The sequence below is a fragment of the Ursus arctos genome, unplaced genomic scaffold (genome assembly GCF_023065955.2).
Source record: "Ursus arctos isolate Adak ecotype North America unplaced genomic scaffold, UrsArc2.0 scaffold_12, whole genome shotgun sequence".
In the NCBI taxonomy this organism is placed as follows: domain Eukaryota; kingdom Metazoa; phylum Chordata; class Mammalia; order Carnivora; family Ursidae; genus Ursus; species Ursus arctos.
The window spans coordinates 68,990,576-69,016,773 of NW_026622786.1; the positions used below are offsets into that span (position 1 = coordinate 68,990,576).

Below are 26,198 nucleotides of genomic sequence, written 5' to 3' on the forward strand. Positions count from 1 at the left end.
AGAGCTAACATTCTCTGCCTTTGCCAAAAAGCCTGAGGTGGTTTGATGACATGCAGTCACAACCTCACTTTTATTTCTCAACTGAAGGAAAGTAAAGCCAGCATCATATGACGGGCACTTCCCACCATAACAGGGCAGTGGTTCAAGCCCATCCAAAGGAAATGTGCTTCCCCTTGATTCATCATTGCCTCTTGCATCACTGTTATTTTTTGGAGGTCTCCTATTCAAAGCTTTATTTGTTGGAGAGTTGGGTCATATAATTTTAGGTGGCAAGGTTGACACAAGCTTTACTCCATGTGCCAGTGTTGAGGATTAGATTATATACTGTGCTGCTTCTTCACTACATCTTTCCAAGTCTTAGGTGTGGGAAAGGCTGGGTGATTGCGCTGCATATTAGAAATTGAAACCCCACCACTAAATGATGAAAAGTGGTCCAGGCAAAAGTTGCTGTGGAAATCTGAAAGCCATTATCTTTTCCACACTTCGTCTCTTCACCTTCACTTTGTTTGGGAATGCACAGGGACACCAGTGAACAAAAATAAACCAACTTGCCCTTGACTGATTGTTCTGCCTTTTGAGTTATCACATGTGAGTACTTCTGGCTCCCAGATATGGTGAAGTAAAGAGACTGCTGGGAAGCCAGCCACAAATTAAAGTTGATCTTCCAGCATCTTCTACTCCGAGAAACGGCTCAGGACATTCAAATTAACAACATACTCTGTCCCAAAAGTTGATCTGGCTTCTGAATCAGGTTTGGATTTCAGAAATGGAAAAAAATAAAGCATGTAAGAATCCTGATGTGTTTCCTCAGTTCAACCCTGTCCATTTATTCTTACTGGCCTTTTTAAATTCAAGACTCTACACAGAACCCATACACATTTCGACTGTTGGCTCCCAGGAACTGTCTCAACTTAGAGCACCTTTAAGGAAGGCAGAATCACTTTAGGAGGCAGAGGGTGAAACGTGGCAACTCTTCCACAGGAAGGAATCAATATAGCAGAGCCACTCAGGGTGGGAGGTTTCACTAGGGCTTAAATCAGGTTGTCAACCCAAACACAATGGGCTTTGTTACTTCTGTGTAAAGAGGAAATGGAACAGTTTTTGGCCTCCCCAGACTGTATTGTAGGGTATGCAGGATGGCAATTCCAGGCATAACCTTCAGGAGACACAAATCTGCTTTTGGCTATTCAGTGCTCCCCAGCAAGTTAATTAGCTGTTTCTGAAATGCATGGTAATATTCAGCATTTTCATAGTGAAGCCTATCATAGTTTTAAGCTTGGGGGAGGGACTGGGTGTATGCGGAAGGGGGTCTGTCAGGGAAACAGAATAGAGCCCTTTTGGCTAGGGATTCTAACACCTGTGATTTATCTCGAATCACACTCGCACTGTAATTTCAAGGCATGTTTTCTGGCGTGAGCACTCGAGCTGAGGGGCCTGCTGTGGCTCCCTATTTATTTCAGGTGTGGTGAGTTACCTCTGGGTTCAAAAGTCCTTGGGTGGGAAGCGCAGAGGAACTGCTCAAAGGAAGAAGCCCGGACGGACTGTGTTCGCGTAGCGGCCTGGGAAGGCTACACGGGGCCATGGGCATCTCCTCTCACCGAGCGGTAACGGTCCTGCAAGTGGGTTTACGGACCTTTTCTTTATTAGACAACTTATCGCGGGGTTTGGGGGCTGTCCCAGCCCAGTGAAGAGGTCTGTGGGGGGCACTCTGCCCGGGGACTTCCTAGGGACCAGAGGAGCGCACGTCCCGCCAAGTGACAGCACGCGCCCCTCTCAGTCCGCTCCCCTCCCCCGCGGCCAGTCTCTGGGCAGAGGTGTCTCGAGCCAGCTCGTCCTTCCCCCCCACCCCCCTTGTCCGGCCCGACCGAGCCTCAGCGGGAGCCCCGCCTGTCTCCGGGCAGCCTGAGCCCCCGAGCGCTCGCCCAGCCTGTCAGTAACCGCCGTTTGCGCTTTCTTTCTTTCTTTTTTTTTTTTTTTTCCCTCCTCTTCTTTTCTTTCCCCCTCTGCCTTTGTCCCGCTTAGTAACTGGGCTCTGACCAATCGCCGCCTCGCCGGCCAGCGCCGGCTTCCTCCTGATTGGCCCGCTTGGGGCGCGCAGCCGTCTCCCGCTCCTTTGCTGGAGGAAGGCAGACAAAAGACGCAGGCTCCGGGCTCCGGCAACCCGGATCAGCCAATCACCACTCACCTTATCCTCTCTTTCTACCCCCTCCTTCCCTCTCTCCTCTCCCTCCCGGCCTGGCTCGCGTGCTCCCGGCACTGACTCCTGGCGTGCGGCCAGCGCCCGGACCGTACCATTCTGATTGAGGCTGGGGGGAGAGAGGATGCATGATTAAGAAGTCGAAACCCAGAGAGCGTTGGGGAGAGTTGAAAGCCAACGTGGAGGACAGTTTTCCGAACACTTTCACAGGCATCTGATAGAATCCCCAATACATCGAGTCAGAATAGAGGGGAAGGAGCAGTAGTGATATCGCCTATCCCCCCTGCCCGGTGCGGTTGGGTGGTGTCTCAGCGGGGGAGCGTGAGGCGGGGGTGGGTGTCCCCCTCCGTGCCGTTAAAATGAAACTCTAGTGGCTAGAGTCAGGGCAGAGCGTGAGGGGAGCCGGCACTGGCGGGCTTACTTACAGCCCGGCGGGAGCGCCCAGCCGGGCAGAGCTAACTGGACTTTCCGACGGGCCCCCATCTCGAGGCTGCCGCAGCTTCGGTTCTGAGCTTGACTGGAACCGAGCCCGAGTCCCGGCCCCTGAGGGGATCGCTCTCTGCAGACCAGTGGGACCCCGAAACTTGAACGCAATACCCACCCCCTTTTTATGCCTTCCTTTGTCACTTCCTCACCTTTCTCCCAGCGCATTCTTTTTCTCCCCCCTCTTCATTCTCCCTCCCTCGAAGGACACAAAAGTGGCTGCCGAGGAAAGATTTGGAGGCAGTGGGAGCTTTTCTCTTTGGAGAGCGACTGTGTGGAGGGGATTTTTGGGAAGCTGCTTTTTAACACCTCAGCCCTCTGCCCCCCCCCCCCCAGCCTCCCTGTACCTTTCCGAGGAGAAAAAGCCCGTAGATTGAAAGTTCGGGGGGCATTTTGCTGAGTGCTGTAAGAGGAGAGGGGAGAGGACCCCATCCTCATCCTGGTAGTTGGCTGGACTTGTACCGGCCGTTGGAAACCCCGAAGTACATTTCCGTGTGGGACTTTACAGATCTATATTTTTAGATTTTTAAATATCAGATAAAAAAATATATGCTTTCTATATATTTCCTGACGACCTGCCCCTGACAGCGCGATGTACAATACGGTGTGGAGTATGGACCGCGATGACGCAGACTGGAGGGAGGTGATGATGCCCTATTCGACAGAACTGATATTTTATATTGAAATGGATCCTCCAGGTACTTGGGAGAGAAAAAGAATCTTGTGATGGGTCTGATTTGTATATAACGAGACCTTGGTGATGTTTTTAGGGCAGAAGTGTTCCTGGGAGCGCTAGGTTTGGGATGAGGGGCAGATTTGCAGTTAGAGCTGCAGTAAAACTGCTTCTGGTTTATCCGTTTAAAGTTTGCAGTTAGGACCCTGATCCTATTGTCCTGCGAGGGTGGGGGTGGGGGCTGGAGTGGGGGTGGGAGGAAAGACCCGTTTCTTTTACTTCTTTGCCATTGCGTGTCGTTCAGGTTTTTGTTGTGCCCCCCTCCCCCTTTTTTCAATTAAAGATTCTTCTACCTGCAAAGGATGCTTTATATCCGAGACTTGAAGTCAGTCTTTCCCTTTGGGGGAATTCTTTAAAGCTTGTCATTTCATACATTTCTTATTTGGTTCCTTGTGTTTTTCCTTCGTTAACTTCTGAAACTGGGTTGCCTATGTGATTATTCATTTTAAGACCCCCTTTTCCTCTTACAGAAACCAAATGCCGGTTAGTGATTTTCAAGGATTGGGCGTTTTTATTCAGTCATGGTCTTAGTCTGAGGTTTTTCTAATCAGGATATAGTCTGTCAGAGAGATCTACGTGCAGTATTTTATTACTCTTTAATTTACGGTGATTTAACTTAATTTATGGGATAGGGTTTAATATAACTTCAATTCTTAGAGCAAAAAAAGAAGGAACTTCCTTTTTTTGTGTGAATATATGTGATGTGTACATATATGTGATAGGTTCGAATACACATAATGTAAAGTATACATATACTGTATTTTTACTTCAGAGCTTTGTCTGAGACCCTTACAGACATTTTGTGTATCTGGTAGGAAAGGAAAAGAAAGGGAAAATGGAAAAGTTGGGTAATTGTTTTTCTTTAAATTCTAACCCCATTTTATGATTATTAGCTGTCAGATTTTCAAACCTTTTTTTGCAGTTAGAGACAGTGCTTTATGTAATGATTTTGAGTAAGTAGAGGGCCTTTGTGACTCCTTATTTTTGTTGAGGGTGAATTGGTTATGTCTTTAGAAATGTGTTATAGTTAAGCTTACAGAATAAATTGTGTGTCATTGGGGAACCTCAATTATTATAAGATTATGTATTTTTGGAAACCTTTGAAAGGATTGAAGCCCATGCAAGTGTAATGAAGTGTAACTGTCTTGTAGAATGTATATAGAAATTATTTCTTGTGTCCTTGTGAGCTGTAAATTATCCTTTGGGTTTTTTTTCCAATTAGAGTGTTAAATGATGCTATATTAAAAACTCCTATTAAATCAACCTTTTTTACTCTTAACGATAACTTAGAATTTTTCTCTTTTCCCTTCGTTTTGGAGCCTTCATTATTTGCTTTTGTAATTGTGACTGCAATCCAGATGCAGCTTTTCAGTGTTTTGCAAAGTTTGTAAGATTTGCCACCCATCTATTGTGTGTATTTCCCCCTTTGTTTCCCCCAAATGGTAAAGCATCATTTCTATTAGATGCATTTGTCATTCATGTAAATGGAAATTTAGTACGTCATTGGTTCCTCCTATAAAAAGTAAAGTTAATAATTCTAGATTTATATTATAAGAATTATATATTCAAACTGCCTCAGAATCACTGTATCATAGTATCTTGCCTTGCAGACATACAAAGGGAATTTGTTGGGCGGAGAGGTGAGTAGGGAGGAGGGGAGAAAATGAGGAAGGCACTAATGTTTGAAAAATATGGGCCTCATAGAAAAATACTGGTCAAGTTGAGTTGAGTTGTCCAAAAGTGATTTTTTTAAAAAGTTGACTATTATAATTATGTAGTGATGTGGGTCTTATAAGGTTGTATAGAAGATTCTGATCCAAACTTTGTGTGTTTACATACAAATAAATTTTTGAGTTTAAAATGTTCATCCTTGGATGAATTTTTGCATACTGAGATTCTATTCAAAATATTGGAAATATGCATAAGCTGTTCTTTATTACCCATTTTGTAGCCTTAATGTAGATTATGGTTAGTTACACCTAACAGCTTTTTATAAAGGAAGCACACTTGAGTATGCTGCAATATTACCTGCGATGCGAATGGTTTTTAATGGAAATAATGTGAGTGCCAGTCTTGTTTTGTGTGATAAATTAAGGTTTTGAAACATTTAAAACTAAGTAAATTATTAGTGAAGAGGATGCAGCATGTCTTGTATCCATCTTCTTCCTACCTCCTATCCCAGCTCAAGCTCTTATTTCTTGACTGGACTGCTTTGATGGTGTTCTAACTGTTCTTACTGTTCTCCCTGTTTCTACTTTGTTCAATCCACAGTATTATTAAAATACCGTCTGATGATTTGCCTTCTAGTGGTAAATCTTCCAATGACTTTGCAAACCTTCCAATGGCTTTCCTTTGCCTATTAAAGAGAGTCCCAGATTGCCTACCTTGTCATTTATGTCCCTCTTTTTTTTGCTTCCAACCTAATTTTTCAGTCTAGTCTCTTCCTAGAATCCATCACTGGTTCTGTGGAAAGCTGTTTTATACTTGCTGTTTCTTGAATGTATGCTTTTTCCTCTTCCTGGGATGCTCTTCACTACCTTTGGTTACTTGTTGAAATCTTCTGTATGTTTAAGGTCTACGTTAGATGCCTTCTTTGCCAGGATGTATGTTTCCTGATCTCTGCTGTTAGAAGACATCCTTTCCTTTTCTCTTCTAGCACTTCTCAGAAATTCTTTTCATTCTGTCTGTGGAGTAGCTTCAGTGTTTATGTATACTTCCCCCCCCCCCCATGGAATTATCTTCCCATCAAGTTATGAGCTTCTTAGCTTGCTCAAGGTCTTGCAAGCAGTAGAGAATTTAATAAATATGTGTTGAATTAATAAATATCTAAGCATCATTTTGTTCTAGCCTCTAAGTGCTTTTCTGCTTATGGTCCTTAGTCACCTCATTCCTTGGCTATTGCAATAGCCTAGAGTTAAATAAGTTGAATTAGACAGTTGTTGACTTAGGGCCTTTAACTGTAATATTAGTATTACAGTTTTAAAAATAATGATTTTCATCTTCATTTAAGACTGACCCATAAATGCAAAATTGTTATCTATTATTGTTTCCAGTGGCCTCAAAAACTGTTTTCCAAAGGTGTTTCCCTCCAGCCTGTTTTTTAAAAAACTGTTACCAAGCATCCTAAAGGTTTCTAATAACTGCATGGATTGCTACATCTATTGTAATTCACTGACAATGTAAGGATTGGATCCAAATGGAAGTTCGATGTCTTAATCTTTATGTATTTTCCAGAAACAGTAGAAATAGTGAATAGTTTAGATGAAACAAAACTTTTTATTTTGGAAATGTTAAGAGTGTGGTATAGAGAATTGCTTTTGAGCATCTTGGTTAGTCCTGTTGTGATTTGGGAATCAGGATTATTCCGTAACAGAACAGTTGCTGGGTAGGCCTCTCAAAGAGCCCTATCTCTTGTATAGGAGCTATTAGAAGATTACAAGTATACAGCATGATGATAAACTCATGCCCAAAGCTTATAGATAGTGGTCTGTAAGCTAGCACTTTAGTTTTGACGTTGTTGTTTTTATTTTGGGAAGATATAAGAGGTGATTTCTTTTTATAATTAATGGATACAATTCTTTTAAAGATTGTCTATAGACATTTTTCTTATCAAGACAAATTTCTGAAATTATCTGTAGGGCAGCAACATCTCTTTGGTATAATTAGAAAATTAGTTTTTATTGGCAAAATATAATTATATTTTGTATGATTTTTGTATATAAATTATAAATATATTTATAATTATATAAATATAAATATAGGAAGGTCTAGAAAAGTGGTTCTCAGGTTTTTGTTTTTTGTTTTTTTTGGTCTGTGTGCCCCTTTTATAACTTAAAAATTATTGAGGATCTCAAAGAGCTATTTACTAATATTTACTGTATTAGAATAAAATTAAGAAATTTAAAAAATATTCATTTAAAAATAAAGTATTACATGTTAACATTTTTTTTTGGTAAGATTTATTTATTTGAGAGAGAGAGAGAGCACACGTAGGGAAGGGGCAGAGGGAGAGAGAGAATCCTCAAGCAGACTGCCTGCTGAGCATGTAACCTGACAAAAAGCTTGATCCCAGGATCCTGAGATCATGACCTGAGCTATGCATAGTCAAGAGTTGGCTGCTCAACCAACTGAGCCATCCAGGTACCCCTAACATAATTTCTTTTAATGAAAAAATAACTATATTAAAAAGAAAAAAGTGAGGAGAGTGGCATTGTTTTACATTTTTGCAAATAACTTTAATGTCTGGCATTTTAATCTTTAATGTCTGGCTTAATAGAAAACATCAAAATTCCCATGTCTGGGGTGCCTGGGTGACTCAGTTGGTTAAGCGTCTGCCTTCAGCTCAGGTCATGGTCCCGGAGTCCTGGGATGGGTCCCACATTGGGCTCCCTGCTCAGCAGGGAGTCCGCTTCTCCCTCTGCCTTTCACCCTGTGCGTGCGCTTGCTCTCTCTCTCTCTCTCTCTCTCAAATAAAATCTTAAAAAAAAAAAAAAAAATTCCCATGTCTGCGCCTGTATTCAGTCTGTTGAGATACCACAGGTCTTAGCCTCTGGAAAACTCCAGGGTACAGATGTGAGAGAATGAGAGTGCAAAAGGCAAATAATGACTTAGTAATCCTATGAAAATATTTTTGGCCCCTTGGATCCTCTGAAAGAGCCTTGGGGACACGCAGGGATCTCTGGACTACACTTTGAGAACTACTAGTCTAGAAGTTACGTAGTTTGTGACTACATAGTTTGGTCAATCTAGGAAAGTATTTTCTGACTTTTTTGAATACAGATGAAAAGATTGTTTCAGGAAACTTTCTTGCATACTCTGGCATACTTGGTATTTTCATCCTGGTGAAATTTAGATTAAGTAACATTCTGGTGGAGAACTAACACACTGGCCCTGTGGTTGGGGAAAATATTTGCTGAGAAACACACTGAAGAAATAGGTCACCTGCCACCATGTGGTCCTTGCTGTTAGCAGGTTGGGCATTCTACTGTGGTTGAATTTTTGTCTGTAACTGAACATTTGATGGGATATTATATAAATGCTTCTCCTGTGTGTGGTAAGATATTTCTTTTATGAGCATAGTGTCATTTAAAAAATGATATTGTAGTGTGGGACAAATGTTAATATAATCAAATGATGTAAAGGCTGTGCCAGATTTGTTTGCATTCTCTTATTGAAAAAGATTAGTCATTGCTTTCATTTAACATATTATAGTTTATAGTATACTCAGCTATATTTCATTAGAAGTATGGTAATTCTCCATTTGATAACGCTTTTAAAATTCATTCTCATCATTGTTTTCATGCTGAATACCTTTATATTTTTCTTAGAATATAGAAAAGATTGAATATGTTTATGGTCACCATATTTAAGTAGGTAGGTAGAAAAATAATTACAAGTATGTTTGTGATATAATTTTATTGGTATTAAAGGGGGATGCAGTGTGAGTAAAGTAGAAAGAACACAGGCTTTGGAAACATGATAGGGCTTCCAGACCTAGCTTTGCTTCTTACCATTACCAAGGTTATATGGCTGGTACTTAACCTCTGTCTGCTTTGAGAAGCAGGATGCCAGTGCTCTTTTGTAAAATTGATTTAATACTCTACCTTTCAGAGTTGTTCTGGGGATTAGATGTACTATATCAATATCTAGCACAGTGTTTGGTACATGGTATGGACTGATTCATTGTTAACTTATATCTTTTTTAAAAAAATTTTTTTTAGTATTCTCTGTATCCAACATGGGGCTCGAACTCATGTCTTCAAGATCAAGAGTCACATGCTTCTCCGAATGAGCCAGCCAGACACCCCACTTGTAGCTTATATCTTAAAGCATGTTGTTAACACGTAATTATCCCAAGTCTACCTCTTTGAATACTCTTGCAGTCAAAACCTCTTGAGTTATCTTGCTCCATGTTTTTCCTCCCTTCATCCCTGACATTTAAACTGGGGTCATTTTGTTTTTGGAAGAGTTCTCTAGGGTCTTTTCTAATTATAGCATCTCATGAGTCTATGGAAATGTCACTCCAAGTCATCCTTTCTTTTTAGTTTCTGTTGCCCTTGTCTAGTTCCTCATCACCACACACTTGAAATGATTTATAATGAAGGTAATAGTTACTGACATTTGTTGAATATATAGACCAAGCACTATGTTAAATGTTTTTACATGTACTATTACTGTTTGCCACACAACCACCTTATAAAATAGGCACTATTATTACCTCACTTTAAAGACAGGAAACTGAGACTTAGATGTGTTTAATAACTTATTCAGTGCCTCACAGCTAGCAAGTAGCAGAGCAGGTCTGTCTTGCTCACGCCCTGGTTCTTAACCAATAAGCACCTCCTAACTGGTCGTTCTGTTTCTGATTTCTTCTTCTCCTCCCCCATAGATTTATCCAGAATTCTTCAGCCAGGTTAATCCTGCTCAAATGTTATTTTGAAATAATTTTTGAAATAATAATATAAGGAAATAATCAGCTATCCATTTTTTTTTTTTTTTAAGATTTTTGTTTATTTACTTGAGAGAGAGCATGGGTGTGGGGAGGAGCAGAGCAGAGGGAAAGAGAGAAGCAGACTCCCCACTGAGCAGGGAGCCCTGATGTGGGACTTGATCCCAGGACCCTGAGATCATGACCCAAGCCGAAGGCAGACATCCAACCAACTGAGCTACCCAGGCGCCCCGCTATCCATTTCTTTTAAGCAGAGGCTGTATTCTTAAACTAAGCATACATGATCTTTAGCACCAATTTACATTTCCAACTTAATTATTAATCCTTTATTCTCATTTTTTTAAAAGTAAACTACCTTCAGTGTGGGTTTCAAACTCACGATCCCCAGATCAAGGGTCACCTGCTCTACTGACTGAGCCAGCCAGGTTGTTTCCCACCCCCCTGCCCGTCCCATTCTCATTTTTACTTTTAGCCTAGGTCCTTGCTATCTACTGTATTATACCCTTTCTTATTCCCATCTCCAACCTTTTGCTTATGCTGCTGCTTATGTTGGATTATGCCCATCCCACCCCCATCTTCAAATTTGGATCCTTTGCAGGTCCCCTTTCTTTTCTTCCTCCAAAAATTCTAACACTGAATGCCATAATTATCTAGGACTATGGTCTATTGTTTTGATACAAAATCTTGTTATGTTATTGACATTTAATTGTGAATATAATTTATCTCCCCAAAACAAGATCTGTTTCTTCAGGTCAAACTATGTATTTCTTTCTTTCTTTCTTTTTTTTTTCCTTGAAATACCCTGTTCTTAAATATTTTGTTGAAGTCTTAGGCCTGTGGACCCAAACAGCTTCATTTTGTGACCTAAGTTTTAAAATGTTGTTAATATTTATTAAACAACATGTGACCTTTAAACTTATAAAGATAATGTTTTTAAAAGATTTTATTTATTGGGACGCCTAACCTGCCGCTTCTCCACCTTGTGCTAGCCCTCTCTCTCTCTCTCTCTGATAAATAAATAAATAAAATCTTTAAAAGATTTTATTTGTTTGACAGAGTGAACAAGCAGGGGGCGAGCATCAGAGGGTGAGGGAGAAGTAGGCTTCCTGCAGAGCAGGGAGCCCAATGCGGGGCTGGATCCCAGGACCCTGGGAACATGACCTGAGCCAAAGGCAGGCACATGACCAACTGAGCCACCAAGGCGCCCCAAGATAATTTATTGTAACAATGGAAATAATGAAAAAGTACAATCCTTAATGTTAGCAAAATTTTATGGTTTTGAGTTAGTCATTTTTGAAATTTTGAAGAATTAGAAGTGAGTAGTAAATTTTTAAAAGTTTGTTAGACTAGTTGTACACAGCACTGCGCCAAATGTAAATTTAAATTACCCAATGTGTTATACCAATTAAGTTTAGAATGTGTAGGACTTGGTTTGGGATAACAAGGTAAGGTCAGCCATGTAGCCTCATAAGATTAGTTTCCAAATTGTTTGCTGATATATTTGTTGTTTGTGGATATTTGTAAATTCATATAAAGTAAGAGGGTTATTTATTTTTTATTTTAATAAAAGAGGCAGTAGGCTAGGTCCAGCCTGCCACATCCTACCATTTTGCCTGTGTCTTGTCAATATAAAAACTGTCCTGTGCCCTGTGAATATAAGCAACACAAAGCTTAAGTCAATACCATGATGTCGTACCATCCACCATTATCCAGCCTTGGACTTCTGTTTGTGTGCTAGATTATTTACCCTTGTCTCAGGGTATAGAGCAACAAATCCAGAGCTTGTGGCTATATCATCTTAAATACTTTATAGATTTTTTTTTTAAACCTTAGGAAAAGTAAATTCAATCATGAATCAAAATTTAAAATTTGTGTATAAATTGTTTTGGAGAATGCCTTATTGAAATGAATTGTTTGTGCTTGAAAAGTAGTGTTTGTTCTTTCATGTGAACTGTTCTTTTTAACTTTCTAACTCCACAAGAACGCTTAGTATAGTATAATTCCTGTTGAATTTCTAATATGCATTTGTGGAATTAACCACAAACTTTTTTTTTTTTTTCTTTAAAGATTTTATTTTTAGTTAATCTCTGCACTCAATATGGGGCTCCAACTCACAACCCCAAGATCAGGAGTTGCACATTCCATAAGTGAGCCTGCCAGGCATCCCAGCCACAAACTTTTTTTGAGATTAGTTCTGGGATATATTTCATAAAAAAATAGTGTATTTTCACTTACAAGCAGCAAGAATGTAATTCAAAATGGATTAAGAAATAAGAAATTTTATCTTCTCATATGAGCAGCTTCAGGTGTTGGTGGATTACATCAGTTCAACAATGTCAGTAAAATCTCATGTTCTTTCCAATGTTCAATTCTGCTCTCTTTGGAACTGGCTTCATCCGTAGGCTAGTAGCAAAATGGTGTAGTGATTCCAGGTGTCATATCCGTACAGAAGAATTTTTTTTTTTTGTAAATACAATTGACTAAAAATTTTTAGTTATTCCAGTATAGTTAACATATAATGTCAATTGGTTTCATGTGTACAATATAGTGATTCAACAATTCTATACACCTACACAAGAACTTCTAAAAGAAGAAAGATGTCTCTTCCTGTGCCTCTTTTCAGAGAAGAAACTTTGTCTAAAAACCTCTAGCAGACTACTTTCACATCTTTTTGGACGGAATTGAGTCCTGTGCTCATTCCTGACTCAATCACTAGTGACTACCCTTGAACTAACCATGGCCATGCCTGAATTTGGGAGTGGTAATGACTTCCCTCGAGGCTTTGTATTGGGGGTGGGGTTCTGTTAGGAAGAAGGAGGGGATGAATGCTAGCTAGGTAAATAATCGGTAGTGGCTGTTTTGGAAAGTAATTTGGAGAACAATAGCTCCTTCCAGAGTTCTTTGTGTTTGTGAATAAAAAGAATTAGCATTTTTTCCTTTTTCAAAACTGTAATCTAGTTGCGGGAAACCTGTTTCCTTCTTCTAAATTGGAATTCACAGGGTCACATAGTATTGAGAGTTAATGTAAGACAGGCCTTTTCAGGGCACGTGGGTAGCTCACGTAGTTAAGCCGGCACACTTGATTTTTGGCTTGGGTCGTGATATTGGTGTCCTGGGATGGAGGGGCTCCATGCTCAGCCAGGCGGGGGTGGGGGGGTTGTCTGCTTGAGGATTTCTCTCTTCCTTTCCTACTCCCCCTGCTCACATTTTCTCTCTCTCCAAAATAATAATATATATTTAAAAAAAGACAGGCCTTTTTGTCAGTTGCTTACTAGAAGATGAGGACGCTAACATCTCTGGTTGACAGTTTCCTTATTTGAGACAATCTGAGACATGTAGGTATTGGGAATAGGGTATATTAGTGTATCAGTTAAATGAGTATGAGAGAACGTTTTGCCAAACCATAAATTCGACATTTCAAAGTTTAGTAAATTAAGTAATAAGCTTGAGACCTGTGGCATGATTTATGATTTGAATGAGTAGCCTTAAAAAAATAGGATACTACTTTAAGGTAACCTATAGATCATGTCTTTCAATTAAAATGTACTGTGTAGCTAAGTATTGATTTTGTCTCTGCCACTTTCTAGTATGTGTTCTTGGGCAACTTATATTTTCTGTATTTTGGTTTTTTCACCTCAAAATTTAGGCTGATAATGGTCCCAACTTCAATAGGATTGTTGTGCGGATTTAATAAATTCATAGCTGTAAAGCACTTAACATGGTGCCTGGAACATATTATGCACCCATATATGTTTTTGTTCTTGTATTAATTAATTCATGTTTTTCAACAAATATTTGATCGCCAGGTACTGCTCTAGGTATAACAGTGAACAGAACAGCAAAACTTGATATATTCATGGAGTGTTTTAAGGGAGGGGAGAAAGTAGAGGATAAACAAATTTATGGGGTGCCTGGTTGGCTCAGTCGGGTAAGCGGCTGCCTTTGGCTCAGGTCATGATCCCAGGGTCCTGGGATCAAGCCCCACGTGGGAATCCCTGCTCGGTGGGGAGCCTGCTTCTCCCTCTCCCTCTGCCACTCCCCCTGCTTGTGTGCGTGCACACACACACACACACACACACATACACTGTCTCTCGATCTCTCAAAATATTTTACAAAAAATAAAATAAATTAAAAAAAAATCATAACATGCTATTTAAAAAAAACAGAACAAAAAACCAAAACCCCCCCACAAATTATAAGTAAAATACATAGTGATGGTTATAAATGATAGGGGGGAACAAAGCAGAGAAGGAAAATAGGGTTGGGAGGGAGGGTGGGCACTATTTTATTTTTACTTTTTTTAAAGTTTTAATTTAGATTTCAGTTAACATACAGTGTAATATTAGTTTCAGGTGTACAACACAGGGATTCAGTACTTCCATACAACACTCTGTGCTCATCACAAGTGTACTCCTTAATCCGTATCTCCTATTTAACTCCTCCTTCTGCTCGCCTCCCCCCTAGTAACCCGTCAGTTTGTTCTCTATAGTTAAGAGTCTGTTTCTTGGTTTGGCTCTTTATCCCTTTGCTTGTTTGTTTTGTTTCTTAAATTCCACGTGAATGAAATCATATGGCGTTTGTCTTTCTCTTACTTATTTTGCTTAGCATGATACTCTCTAGCTTTATCCATGTCATTGCAAATGGCAAAATATCATTCATTTTTTTGGTTGAGTAATAGTCGTGTGTGTGTGTGTGTGTGTGTGTGTGTGTGTGAGACATCTTCTTTAGCCATTCATCAATTAGTGGACACTTGGGCTAATTCCATAATTTGGCTATTGTAGATAATGATGTTATAAACATTGGGGTGCATGTATTGCTCTGATTTAGTATTTTTGTATTCTTTGGGTAAATACCTAACCGTGCAATTGCTGGATCATAAGGTAGTTATATTTTTAACTTTTTGAGGAACCTCCATACTGTTTTCCACAGTGGCTGTACCAGTTTGCATTCCTATTTCCCATCAAAAGTGCAAGAGGGTTCCCCTTTCTCCACATCCTAACCAACACCTGTTGTTTCTTGTGTTGTTGATTTTAGCCATTCTGACATGGTGTGAGGTGTGAGGTGATATCTCAATTGAGTTTTATTTTTTTTATTTTTTATTTTTTTTAAAGATTTTATTTATTTATTCGACAGAGATAGAGACAGCCAGCGAGAGAGGGAACACAAGTAGGGGGAGTGGGAGAGGAAGAAGCAGGCTCATAGCAGAGGAGCCTGATGTGGGGCTCGATCCCATAACGCTAGAATCACGCCCTGAGCCGAAGGCAGACGCTTAACCGCTGTGCCACCCAGGCGCCCCTCAATTGAGTTTTAATTTGTATTTCCCTGGTGGTCAGTGAAAGACATTCCATGCTCCTAGATTGGAAGGACGTATATTGTTAAAATGTCTATACTACCCAAAGCAATCTATACATTTAATGCAATCCCTGCCAAAATACCAACAGCATTTTTCACAGAGCTGGAACAAACAATTCTAAAATTTGTATGGAAGCACAAAAGACCGCGAAGAGTCAAAGCAACCTTGAAAAAGAAAAGCAAAGCTGGAGGCTTCACAATTTCGTAATATACCTTCAAGTTCCAAGCTGTAGTGATCAAAACAGTGTGCTCCTGGCACAAAAACACACACATAGAGTAATGGAACACAATAGAAAACCCAGAAATGAACCCACAACTCTACAGTCAATTAATCTTTAACAAGCAGGAAAGAATATCCAATGGGAAAAGGACAGTCTCTTCAACAAATGGTTGGGAAAACTGGACAGCAACATGCAAAAGGATGAGAGTGGACCACTTACACCATACACAAAAATAAATTCAAGATGGATTAAAGACCTCAGTGTGAGACCTGAAACCATAAAAATCCTAGAGGAGAACACAGGCAGTAACTTCTTTGACATCAGCCGTAGCAACTTCTTTCTAGGCATGTCCCTGAGGCAAGGGAAACAAAAGCAAAAATAAACTACTGGGACTATATCAAAATGCTTCTGCACAGTGAAGGAAACAGTCAACAAAACTAAAAGGCAGCCTACTGAATGGGAGAAGATATTTGCCAGTGACATCTCCGGTAAGGGGTTAGTATCCAAAATATACAAAGTACTGATAACAAGTCCATACCCAAAAACCAAATATCCAATTAAAAAGTGGGCAGAAGACATGAACAGACATTTCTCCAAGGAAGATATCCAGATAGCCAACAGACACATGGAAAGATGTTCAACATCACTGATCATCAGGGAAATGCAAATCAAAACAAGAAGTACTATTTTAAATAGGAGGATAGGGAGGGACTGACTTAAAGAAAGTGAGGGAGCAATGCACATAGATCTTTGGGAAGTGTGAGGGTGGGGGATGTGCCAGGTGGAGGGACTACCAGATGGCTTACTGTGAGGCAGGACCATCTTTGTCTTGTGTTCAAGAATCATCTAGGAGGCCAGTGTAGCTGGAGTGGAATAAAGGGAAAGCAGTGAAGGCGAATATGGGACCCTGGCTGGCTCAGTCAGAAGAGCATGTGACTCTTGATCTTGGGGTCATGAGTTCAAGCCCGTGTTGGGTGTAGAGATTAAATTAAAATTTAGAAACATGTGATATGTATTTTTAAAAAATGAAAACAAGTAGTTTGGGTGGCAGGGAAGATCATATAGGACATTGTAAGAAGTTGGCTTTTAAAACTTGACTGAGATGAGAAGCCATCCAAGTGTATTAAACAGTGATGTATTATGATCCATGGCTTAAAAGGATCATCAAGCTGCTGCTGGTAGATAGGAAAAGGTGGAAGTGGAGAAAATGGTTAGGAGGCTATTGCAGTAAACAAGCTGAGGGATGATGGTGACTTGGACAAGGGTGGAAACTCCAGAGGTAGAGAAAAGTGGTTGGATTCTGAATGTTATTATTAGTTATATATTAGTAACTATTTTATAATTTCTTAACTTTATATTTCTCTATGTGCTTTAATAATCAAAAGATTTACCTTTTAAAATAACACCAAACCATTTTTATATTTTTTGATGTATTTTTCTCTTTTTTTTTTTTTTTTTTAAGATTTTATTTATTCATTTGACAGAGAGAGAGAGACAGCCAGCGAGAGAGGGAACACAAGCAGGGAGAGTGGGAGAGGAAGAAGCAGGCTTCCAGCGGTGGAGCCTGATGTGGGGCTTGATCCCATAATGCCGGGATCACGCCCTGAGCCGAAGGCAGACGCTTAACGACTGAGCCACCCAGGCGCCCCTATTTTTCTCTTTTTTAAGATTTATTAGCGAGCTTGGGGGACAGGGACAGAGGGAGAGGGAGAGAGAATCTCAAGCAGAGTTCCCTCACAGTGCAGAGCCTGACACGGGGCTAGATTGCAGGAACCTGAGACCGTGACCTGAGCTGAAATCAATAGTTGGATGCTTAACTGACTGAGCCACCCAGGTACCCCATTTTTCTTTTTTTAAAGTGTTATGATTTCTGTTCTCTGACATCTGGGTGCAAAGAAGCATAATTTATGGAGTTAGTTACTTGAAGACCTAGGCATGAGTTACTTTTAGGAACATTATTGTATAAATCTGGACTGTACTATAATTTGCTTTCAAAAGTAACTTTGGAAAGGAAGTTATCTTAAGGTTCTTAGTTTCTGCGGTGGGCTCTGAAGGGGAGAAGAAATTTTTTTTTAAAGATTTTATTTTTAAGTAGTCTCTTCACCCGAGGAGATGGGACTCAAACTCACAACCCCGAGAGCAAGAGTCGCACACTCTACTGACTGAGCCAGCCAGGTACCAAGGGGAGAAGAAATTAAAGAGAATTAAAGTCATGCCATACATGTTTAATTTTATTTTATATGCTAACGTTGTTGGTATTTTAGAATAATTAAAATATATTTATGTGGTTTTGATTATTAGTGTAATGCTTAAGTGCTTGCGTATAGAGAATGCTATAAAATAGGGAAGTGTTGCTCACTGTTTAGGAGCTCTAGACTCAGATTGCTTGGATTTCCAATTCTAGCCCTGTCTACTTACAATTTGTGACTCTGGACAGTTTCCTAATCTGTATAACAGGGAGAAGAATATTAACCCCATTTAAGGCTATTGTGAGAATTATATGAATTAGTGTATGTAAGACCCTTAGGCAGGTATCTGTTGTTTTATTATTATTTTCATTATTATTAACCTGGGATGCTTTGTGATATATCTCCTCTCTTCCATTCAGAGGAAGCACCAGCCTAACATTTCAGTTAGGTTGAAAAGTAATTTAAATCTTTATTCTAGCCTCTCAAAAATGCCAAAGGGAATAACATTCATACCATACTGTAATACGGCTTAAAATCTGATTTCTCCATTTTTGATCAATGTCTTTGCATGGTTAAACCCAAACTTCCTTTTTTTTAAAACTTGCCAAACCTACAACAATTTGAATGGTCTTGTTCTTTTTGTCTCTTCCTCCCTTTCTCAAATTTATTCTTCCTTTTCCAGGAGTATCCGTCTCCCTTTAAACTCTCTCCTTTGCCAGTTTCATTGCTCTCATTTGTGTAATAAGGGTCAGGAACCAAGGGAATAAAGAAAGGAAGCTATGAATGCTCACACAACAATGTTTTTTATTTTGTCACACTTAGCTTCTATAGAGGGTATATAATATGTTTCGGCTTTTAGAAAGACGTTCGCTTAGCTTTAAAAGGACTATCAGGTGGTACAGACCTGTTGTGGGACATTAGTTCAGGACTTGGGTTTAGTCTTTTCTCCTACTAGCCATAAACCATAAGAGCAGCTATGACACTGGTCTGACTGAAACCGACCCAGGCCTCTCTTTTGATTACTAGGGATCAACCATGGGCATTTAGAGTAGAGTTGCTAGATAAAATACATGCAATGTCCCATGCAATATTTGCGATGTACTAATACTGGAAAATTGTTGTTTATCTGAAATTCAAATTTAACTGGCTGTCCTATATTTTTATTGCTAAATCTGGCAACCCTAATTTAGAGAGAGGCTAAATTGTTGACTAGATAGTGTTTCCTAATATATTTACTTTCCCTATGGTGTTTAGGGATAGATGTGTAACTTGATATAGTGGCTATCAGGATACTTTCAGTTTCCATGACAAAAAGTCCAACTGAAATTGGTTTAAACAAAGAGAATTTATAGTTTCATGTAATTGAAGGTCCAAAGGGAATAAGGGCCCCTGATGTAGTTTCATCAAGACTATCAGGCTTTAAGCCCTGTTTTCCTGCATTTCTCTTGGCTTTCCCTTCTATCAACTTCTTTCTCAGGCAGGCTTCCTTGGTGTAGTACAAGATGACTGCCTTTGGCTGCTGGGATTACATGTTTCCTAATATCAGCGGGAGAAAAAGGATGCTTCCCACAAATATAACACAAAAATCTTGAGCTTAACATTAGACTATCCCCATGTTCCAAAGGATCACTCTTAAAATCTGAACTGTTAATCATAGCTTTCTGTCTAGACCAGTGGCTCTTCAACTTGAGCATGTATCATAACCACCTGGAGGACTTGTTAAAACACAGATTGCTAACCCCAACCCCCAGAGTTTGATTTTAGTAGGTTTGGGGCTGGGTTCTAAGAATTTGTAGTTGAAACACGTTTCCAGATGTTCCTAATTTGGCTGGTCTGCAAACACTTTGAGAACCACTGATGTGTCAAATCAAGGCTTACTCCTGGAGCTGGGGAAGGGGTCAGTCCCGCACAAATACCTTGCCAGTGTGTGGAAGGAACAAGATACTTTTTTTTTAAAATTTATTTATTTGAGAGAGAGAGCAAGAGTGAGCATGAGGATGGGGAGGGGCAGAAGGAGAGAGAGAGAGAGAGAGAATCTCAAGCAGACTCCCCGCTGAACGTGGAGCCTGATGTGGGGATTGATCTCATGACCCTGAGATCATGACCTGAGCTGAAATCAAGAGTTGGATGCTCAACCAACTCAGGTACCCAGGTGCCCCGGAAGAAGATATGTTTTGAGGAGATAATTACAATGGCCACTAAGGAGAGGACTGCTATTTTTGTCTATCCAGCTTTCCTGCCCTCTTATTTAGGTAACACCTTCCTTTTGTTCTCTTAACCACTCATTCCCCATTTGTAATCAATGTGGCTTGGGTAGAGTTGATCTAACCCATTGGCTTTAGTGGTGGACACATGACCCAGGCCTGGCCATTAAGATTATTGCATTCACCTGACCTCAGTGTTTAGCTTAGGAATTAATAGGGCAGCCATCTTTGAAAACAGTCAGTGCACGTTACTGTACATTACTGTTTACTGTCCTAGCTATTGATATAAAGATGGCATAATTCCTGTCTTTAAGTAGCTCATACGGTAGTTAAGGAAAACCAACATGTAAACAAATGCATGTAGTGTATCTCTTTATAACTCCCGCCCTTTCTCCTGGCTTCCATCTAATACACATTTCCATTATATACTGTATTACTTCCTTTGTAATCCTTAACCACATTTATTATCAGTTGTTTGGTGTCTTTAGTTCTCATTAGATTATAAATTCCATCAGGATAAGGACTATAGTTAACTGCTGGATCTCCAGTACCTAGCACTCTCTGTGGCACATAGAAGTACTCAGTAAATGTGGGTTGAATGAATGTTTTAACTGTAGTAATAGAAAAATAAGAAACAGAAGAGGGATTGATTGGTTTACTGGTGGGGTAGTGGAGACGTAACAGCCTGGATAAATGCACAGGATTGTTAAAAGACCTGGTTGTATTTTGAGAACTGTAAGTAATCCAGTTTTGTTGAAACATGATGTATGAGGTGGGAAGTGGTGGTAGATGAATCTGGAGAAATAGGTGAGGGCCAAATCATGAACAGCCCTGAATCCTACAAGTTGGGGAACCATTGACTGGTTTCAAGTAGGGAAAAGAATGTATTAGCTGCAAAGTGATAAATGGATTGGAGGAGAGTGAGATTGAAGAAGAGAAGCTGGTTAGGAGGCTACTGCAGTACAGATGAAAGATGTTATGAAAGCCTAAGGTGAAAAAGAAAAATATGGAAGAAGTGGGAAGGTGGAGACCTGGTGTACAGAATTCCTGTGGACTCATGGAGATTTCCACTGTAAATTTAGTTTTGTTTTAGCAGTGGTGACATTGTATTAACCCCTTTTTTTTTATAAGATTAAAAAAATTTAATCTCTACCACCAAATGTGGGGGTTGAACTCACCACCCTGAGATCAAAATTTGCACATTGCACCAACTGAGCCAGGCAGGTGCCCCTGTATTAGCCAGTCGTTCTTTTTTTTTTTTTAATTTTGTATATTTGAGAGAGCACAAGTGAGGGGGGGTGGGAAGGTGCAGAGGGAGAGTCCCAGGACCCTGGGATCATGACCTGAACTGAAGGCAGACGCTTAACCAACTGAGCCACTCAGGCACACCTCTATTAGCCAGTCTTAACTACTGATCCCTAGTTCTGCATCCACACCCACTTAATATTTGTAACTGGAGGTTGTATTTTTATTTCATTTTCTAATCATTAAAAAAGAGAAAATGCCCCCCAAAAGCCTAAGATAAGGTAGTAGCAGTGAGAATAAATAGAATTGTTTAAAAAGCAGAATTTATGGAACTTAGAGACTATCCTGAGAAAAATGAAAGAATCTAGAATGACTTTCAGTTTTCTGGCTTAGGAGATGTGGTGGTACTATAAACCAAGAGACACAATTTAAGAAGGAAGGACAGATTTGGATCATATGGCTTCTTAAACCAAAATGAGGCAGAGGTGAAATGGAAAAGGTTTTCTCCTTTTGGAAGAGTTCTTTTTCTCTTAAGCTTTATTGGGGGAGGAAAAGGGAATAGCTTTTACTGCTTCTAGGTTTGAAACCTAGAGCAGATGGTAGTAAATCAGATACTATTAAATTCCTAAAGGTGTGGGAGAGATTGCAGTGGGTCCTTAACTACTCCCAGGGTATTAGTTGCTGAGGTCAATTTAAATTTCCAGAAGTGGGGCACCTGGCTGGCTCAGTTGGTAGAACACAGGACTCTTGATCTTGGGGTTATGAGTTCGAGCCCCACATTGGGGATAGAGTTGACTGAAAAAAAAAAAAATTCCCAGATGTTTAATTTGCTTCATCTTATTTAAGCAGATTTTTGAAGGCAAGTGGGCATAAACTTTATTTTGTATGTTCTTTTTAAAACTTTTTATTTAAATTGCAGTTAGTTCACATACAGTGTAATATTTGTTTCAGGTATACAATATAGTGGTTTCGTACTTTCATACATCACCCAGTGCTCATCAAATAGTGCCCTCCTTAATCCCCATCACCTGTTTAAGCCATCCTCCACTCAACTCCCTTCTGGTAACCATCACTTTGTTCTCTATAGTCAAGAGTCTGTGTCTTGGTTTGCCTCTCTCTCTCTCTCTCTTTTTTCCTCCTTTGCTCATTTGTTTTGTTTCTTAAATTCCACATATGAGTGAAATCATATGGTATTTGTCTTTCTTTGACTTTCTTAGCTTATTACTCTCTAGCTCCATCCATGTTGTTGTAAATGGCAAGATTTCATTCTTTTTTATGGCTGAATAATATTCCATTGTATATATATACCACATCTTCATCCATTCATCAATCGGTGGACACTTGGGCTGATTCTATAATTTGGTTATTATAGATAATTCTGCTGTAAACATAGAAAAGCATGTATCCCTTTGAATTAGTATTTTTGTATTATTTGGGTAAATAATTGTTGGATTGTAGGGTAGTTCTATTTTTAACTTTTTGAGGGACCCCTATATTGTTTCTCACACTGGTTGCACCAGTTTGCATTCCCACCGGTAGTGCAAAAGTTTCCCTTTTCTCCACATTCTCACCGCCACCTGTTGTTTCTTGTGCTGTTGATTTTAGCCGTTCTGACAGGTGTGAGGTGATATCTCATCATGGTTTTGATTTGCATTTCCCTGATGATCAGTGATGTTGAACATCTTTCCATGTGTCTGTTGGCTATCTGGATATCTTCCTTGGAGAAATGTCTGTTCATGTCTTCTGCCCACTTTTTAATTGGATATTTGGTTTTTGGGTATGGACTTGTTATCAGTACTTTGTATATTTTGGATACTAACCCCTTACCGGAGATGTCACTGGCAAATATCTTCTCCCATTCAGTAGGCTGCCTTTTAGTTTTGTTGACTGTTTCCTTCACTGTGCAGAAGCATTTTGATATAGTCCCAGTAGTTTATTTTTGCTTTTGTTTCCCTTGCCTCAGGGACATGCCTAGAAAGAAGTTGCTACGGCTGATGTCAAAGAAGTTACTGCCTGTGTTCTCCTCTAGGATTTTTATGGTTTCAGGTCTCACACTGAGGTCTTTAATCCATCTTGAATTTATTTTTGTGTATGGTGTAAGTGGTCCACTCTCATCCTTTTGCATGTTGCTGTCCAGTTTTCCCAACCATTTGTTGAAGAGACTGTCCTTTTCCCATTGGATATTCTTTCCTGCTTGTTAAAGATTAATTGACTGTAGAGTTGTGGGTTCATTTCTGGGTTTTCTATTGTGTTCCATTACTCTATGTGTGTGTTTTTGTGCCAGGAGCACACTGTTTTGATCACTACAGCTTGGAACTTGAAGGTATATTACGAAATTGTGAAGCCTCCAGCTTTGCTTTTCTTTTTCAAGGTTGCTTTGACTCTTCGCGGTCTTTTGTGCTTCCATACAAATTTTAGAATTGTTTGTTCCAGCTCTGTGAAAAATGCTGTTGGTATTTTGGCAGGGATTGCATTAAATGTATAGATTGCTTGGGTAGTATAGACCTTTTAACTATTTGTCCTTTCAATCTAGGAGCATGTTATGTCTTTCCATTTTTTTGTGTCATCTTGTTTCTTTATGAGTGTCTTATAGTTTTCCAAGTAAAGATCTTTTACCTCTTTGGTTGGGTTTATTCCTAGGTATTTTATTGGTTTTGGTACAATTGTAAATGGGATTGATTCCTCAATTTCTCTTCCTTTTGCTTCATTATTGGTGTATAGAAATGCAGCAAATTTCTGTACTTTTATTTTGTATCCTGTGACTTTACGGAATTCATTTATCAGTTGTAGCAGTTTTTTGGTGGAGTCTTCCAGGTTTTCTGTATAAAGTATCATGTCAACTGCAGTAGTGAAAGTTTTACTTCTTCCTTGGTGATTCGGATGTCTTTTATTTCTTTTTGCTGTCTGATTGTTGTGGCTAGGACTTCTAGTACTTTATTGAATAAAAGTGGTGAGAATGAACATCTCAGTTTTGTTCTTGACTGTAGAGGAAAACTCTTGGTTTTTCCCCACTGAGGATGATATTCGCTGTGGGTTTTTCATATACGACCTTTATTATGTTGAGGTTATGTTCCCTCAAAACCTACTTTGTTGAAGGTTTTATCATGAATGAATGTTGTATTTTGTCAAATGCTTTTTCTGCCTCTATTGAAATGATCACAGGGTTCTTATCCCTTCTTTTATTAATGTGATGTATGTATCACATTGATTTGTGAATATTGAACCACCCTTGCAACCCAGGAATAAATTCCACTCGATCATGGTGAATGATTTTTTTTAATGTATTGTTGGATTTGGTTTGCTAATATTTTATTGAGAATTTTTGCATCTATGTTCATCAGGGATATTGGCCTGTAGTTCTCTTGTTTAGTGGTGTCTTTATCTGGTTTTATGTAATGCTGGCCTCATAGAATGAATTTGGAAGTTTTCCTTCCTTTTCTGTTTTTTGGGATAGTTTGAGAAGACTAGGTATTAACCCCTTTAAACATTTGGGTAGAATTCACTTCTGAAGCCATCTGGTCCTGGACTTCTGTTTGTTGGATGTTTTTTGATTACTGATACAATTTCTATGCTGTATATTGGTCTGTTCATGTTTTTGTTTCTTCCTGTTTCAGTTTTGGTAATTTATATGTTTCTAGGAATTTATCAATTTCTTCTAGGTTGTCCAATTTGTTGGCATATAGTTTTTCATGATATTCTCTTATAATTGTTTGTATTTCTGTGGTGTTGTTTATTTCTCCTGTCTTATTTGTGATTTTATTTATTTGGGTCCTTTCTCTCTTCTTTTTTGATAAATCTGGCTAGGGGTTCATCATTTTGTTGATTTTTTTCAAAGAACCAGCTCCTGGTTTCATCGATCGTTGTTTTTATTTCTGCTCTAATCTTTATTTAATTTCCTTCCTACTGCTAGCTTTAGACATTGTTTATTATTCTTTTAGGTGTAAGTGTAGGTTGTTTATTTGAGATTTTTCTTCTTGAGGTAGGCCTGTATCGCTATATACTTCCCTCTTAGGACCACTTTTGCTGCATTGCAAGTGGGCATAAATTATAAGAAAACCGTTAATACCCTATGACCCAACAATTGCACTACTGGGTATTTACCCAAAGATACAAATGTAGTGATCCGAAGGGGCACCTGCACCCCAATGTTTATAGCAGCAATGTCCACAATAGCCAAACTATGGAAAGAGCCCAGATGTCCATCAACAGATGACTGGATAAAGAAGATGTGGTGTGTGTGGGTGTGTGTGTATATATATATACACACACATATATATATATACATATATATACATATACATATATACATATACATACACACACATATACACACAATGTATATATACACATATATATACACACATAATATGGAGTATTATACAGCCATCAAAAATGGAAATCTTGCCATTTGCAATGACGTGGATGGAACTAGAGGACGTTATGCTAAGTGAAATAAGTCAAATCAGAGAAAGACAATTATCATCTGATCTCACTGATAAGCGGAATTTAAGAAACAAGGCAGAGGATCATAGAGGAAGAGAGGAAAAAATGAAATAGACGAAACCAGGGAGGGAGATAAACCATAAGAGGCTCTTAATCTTAGGAAACAAACTGAGGGTTGCTGGAGGGGAGGTGGGTGGCTGATGAACATTGGGAAGGGTATGTGTAGTGGTGAGCACTGTGTATTGTATAAGACTGATGAATCACAGACCTGTATCCCTGAAACAAATAATACATTATATGTCAATAATTTAGAAATTTAAAAATGTTAATAAAACATTAAAAACTGTTAAGATTCATGGGTAAAGTTGAGTATTGGTGAAAATGTGAATTGCTATAGCCATTTCGGAAAGTTTGGCAATAGTAATTAGTCAAATTCCTCTTCTGGAAATCTATTCTGTAGAAATGAAAGTATCAACATGAAAAATATGTTGTTTTTAATGGCAAAAATTGGAAAGAACCTGAATGTCCATCAAGAGTGGGCATGGATATAGATTGTATTGTACTTAGATTGTGGAATATTATGCAACCCAAAGAGAATGAGGTAAATCTGTATATCTTGACCTAGTAGGACATCTGAAAGGTTATAGATTAAGATAAGCAAGTTATAAAGAAATGTGTATAAT

The 26,198-nt window shown here is 39.1% G+C and overlaps 1 protein-coding gene across 3 annotated transcripts in view; it reads left to right on the top strand.

Moving 5' to 3' along the window:
- The window catches only part of PIK3R3 (phosphoinositide-3-kinase regulatory subunit 3), a 155,995-nt gene that overhangs the window by 27,699 nt on the left and 102,098 nt on the right, over positions 1-26,198 (top strand). The window contains exon 1 of one of the 3 annotated variants that reach the window (XM_026498190.4): positions 2,106-3,378. The exons of the other annotated variants lie outside the window; for them this stretch is intronic. Within the exon in view, the coding sequence (XP_026353975.1) occupies positions 3,273-3,378 (106 nt within the window). The 5' untranslated portion in view covers positions 2,106-3,272. Of the gene's footprint in view, positions 1-2,105; positions 3,379-26,198 lie in introns of those variants that run through there. 3 annotated transcript variants of the gene reach the window in all.